Source organism: Pundamilia nyererei, unplaced genomic scaffold, assembly GCF_000239375.1.
Source record: "Pundamilia nyererei isolate P.nyererei 1_Seehausen unplaced genomic scaffold, PunNye1.0 scaffold00014, whole genome shotgun sequence".
Taxonomy (NCBI): domain Eukaryota; kingdom Metazoa; phylum Chordata; class Actinopteri; order Cichliformes; family Cichlidae; genus Pundamilia; species Pundamilia nyererei.
This window is the reverse complement of record NW_005187415.1, coordinates 1,914,960-1,918,249: the sequence shown is the minus strand read 5'-3', so window position 1 is coordinate 1,918,249 and position 3,290 is coordinate 1,914,960. Positions and strand designations below refer to the sequence as shown.

At 41.4% G+C, this 3,290-nt stretch overlaps 1 protein-coding gene across 1 annotated transcript in view; it reads right to left on the bottom strand.

Annotated features, from left to right (window-relative positions):
• Positions 1–674: 674 nt before the first annotated feature.
• Positions 675–3,290, bottom strand: part of creld2 (cysteine-rich with EGF-like domains 2) — an 8,618-nt gene continuing 6,002 nt past the window's right edge. The window contains 4 exon segments of the mRNA XM_013908765.1: positions 675–1,026; positions 1,181–1,321; positions 1,814–1,909; positions 2,076–2,159. Of these exon segments, the coding sequence (XP_013764219.1) occupies positions 968–1,026; positions 1,181–1,321; positions 1,814–1,909; positions 2,076–2,159 (380 nt within the window). The 3' untranslated portion in view covers positions 675–967.

Genomic DNA, 3,290 nt, shown 5'->3' with positions numbered 1-3,290 from the left:
TATATATATATATCTATATATATATATATATACACACATACACATACACATATCTATCTATATGTTTGGTGAACCCCATATTCCTATGCCTCCAGAAAACCCCTTTCCATATGGTGGAGTTAACAGTAGGCAGAGAGGTGGGCTCTCTGCTGCCTCACTGCTAGATTAGACAGGCCTTTACTTGCCCTTTCTTATGTCTTAGAGGGCCTTGCAGTCAAAACAGCTGACATCATCACAGAGGAAGCTGGGAAGATTTACCGCAAGGTGAGACTTAGGTTAGAAAAATGTGTTTTGATCCCCACAGGGCCAGAGGAAGAGCCTTTCCAAAAAGCATGCCAATCAAGGGTAGGTGATGGTTCGGGTTTGCAAGACCAAGCAGACGTCATGTAGAATCGGGCCGTGTGGTATAAGTGAGGGTTAATGTTGGTGGAAATAAGAATGATGTTGATATTGAATATAATGGTTAATATGCAGCTGTGATCTGGCCTAGCTTCAAAATATTTATGAGATATCAGGGCAAGAGAAGCACCGTCTAGTCCTGTCCAGATGGTTTAAAGCTGGAGCGTCTTTATTTCATAAGACTATACTGCCATCCTGTGGTAATGCATGATTGCTGCAACATACACAAAAACTCCCAAAGCTGAAAGCGTCCGCATTCCGATGACGTCGGTCAGTTTTTGATAAACTTCACATAATGAATCTTTATTGAAACATCGCTGCTTTTTAAAACCATATAAGACAAAGACAACGAGTCTGAGCACACTGGAGAAAAGCAACACCCAGCATGGTGAGAGCGTAAAAGGTGTGTGGGGGTTTTTTTCTCTGTTAATCATCCTCCGCTGGAAATCGACGTCCTCTCGGCTCTCGTTGTTTCCTTAAGTGCATGTGGTTGCCAGTTTTATGAAGGAGGGGCTTCGAATGTGCAGCAATGTCAACAGTTTGTTCTTCCTGGTCCCCGTTTGTGACATCAAAGCTCTCCGTGTGGACTCGCGGTTGCCTCAGATGCTTCCGACTCCTCGGCTGTATCTAACATAGGAAAACTTATAGAATTAATCACACTGCAGTCAGTGAAGCACACAAAGTAAACATGTTGCTTCAATAACATCCTCACATCCTAAATTACTACTGAAAACTTGTTAGAATGGGTATTGTGCTACCTCATGCCAACACTCATCCTCACCTGGCTGTTGTGTTTGCACACACTCCCCATCTTGCTCCTCGTAGCCTTCAAAGCAGATGCACGTGTAGCTGCCTTGATTGTTGACACACTTCTGGTGCTCTTTTGTGCACACTGGCTCTGACTGCGAACACTCATCCACATCTGGCAAAGATTTAAATAAATACATTTAAAAAAAATCGAATATATAGATAAAATGTATAGAGAAGTTTTTCATGGGTGCAACCCAAAAATGCATTATCCTTACAAATGTGACATCAGTTAAGGGGAACTAAAACAGACTTTCCAAGGGTAGAATTAAGAGGTTCTGTCCATCCACAGCAGTCTGGAGCTCACAATATCTTTTTTTATTACAACAATTAAAGACACATAAAGGGAAGATGTAAATATGCAAATATAAAGTGATCTAAAGTTAAGCCTGCATCCTACTGTGATGAGAGACTCATGCTTACAGTATGCACATCAATGACATGTCATAGGGCAAGAGGCAGGGTCCACCCTGGACAGGTCGCCAGCATGGAAGCACTAAGAATTTACTTCCAAGGACTGCTTCTTTTGGCTTCATTTGTATTAAACTCAAAGTGGAGACTGATACTTTAACGTAGTGTCAGAAATCTTTCAAATAGTGAATAATACCTGTGCAGGTTCCCTCTGTGTCTTGGTACCCGCTGGCACAAGCCTGGCAGTTATCGGGACCGGCTCCAGTGCAGCCGGAGCAAACTTTATCACAGGCTTTGAGGAACAAACATACCGAATAAAGTTAGATAGGTCTCACAAAACTGTCAGTAAATGGATAACAATCAGACATTGTAATATGAAACATCTAACAGCAATAAGTTCACTGGAAGCAAATTTCCACACTGCTCCAAAAGCTACTGTTTGGCATATGACCTCTTACCCTTGCAAGAGTAGGAACCTTCTGTGTTGAGGCAGTACTGATCTTCTTTGCATGGAACAGGGTCTTTGGAACACTCATTTATATCTGCAACACATCAGACAGAGAGCCATCAAAAAGGCTGGCAACCACACAGCGCCATCTGCTGATCATTCTTTGTGTGCTTTACCACAGAGTGAAAACACAAAAAAAAATGTGAGTGTCTGCAGATTAGATCTCAGGGGCAAAACTGGATGTTAATGGTGGAGGTCAGAGGGGAATGGTTTGACAAAATTAAAACCTTGGCTGGACATAATAAGTATTACCTCTGTGGTTATCAACTTTCCCTGTTAAGCCAGGCGTTTTGATTCAGGCTCTGTGTGTACGTATGCTATACTGTATTCCCAAAAAGATAGGAAATTAATTTTGATTGAGTGAATGCAAAATGAATCATACTATATAACTATTTAAAAATGGCAGTTTATAAAACTGTCACGTAGGTTTTCATTTTGACCGACCTGAGTTTTGTTTATAGGAAATGCTTCCTATATAACACTTAGAGGGACTGAACTAGCATTAAATCCACCTATTAATAATGATGAACTGATGATCATCACAGTCAATAGGTAATGCTAAGTCTTCACATGGGTGTGTTTGGGGCAACCCATCAGTGCCAATATGAAATTGCGATCATATTCAGTATCAGTATTTTCCAAGGTTTTCTGAACATTGTGGATACTGAGGACTTATCATTTTACGACACCAAGTTATGACCCCAACATCTGAATGTTGCTGCAGAAATTGAGACTCGTCAGACCAGGAAACATCTTTCCAAACTCCTAGTTTCCAACTTCTGGTGAGCCGGTGAGAACTCAGATTCCTGTTCTTAGGTCACAGGGGTAGCACACGGTGTGGTTTTCTGCTGCTGTAGCCCACCTGCTTCAAACTTCAATGTGTTGTGCGTTCAGAAATGCTCTTATGCATATCTTGGTTATAACAAGCGGCTATTTGAGTTACTGTTGCCTTTCCACTCGCTCAAAGCAGTCGGGCCATTCTCTTCTGAACTTTGGCATTTTCATCAAGAGAACTGCAGCTCACTGGACATTTTCTATGTTTCAGACCGTTCTCTGTAAACCTCAAAGAGTTCTTATATGCATCATGCATATATATACACACACACACACACACACACACACACACATATACACACACACACACACACACATATACATATATATA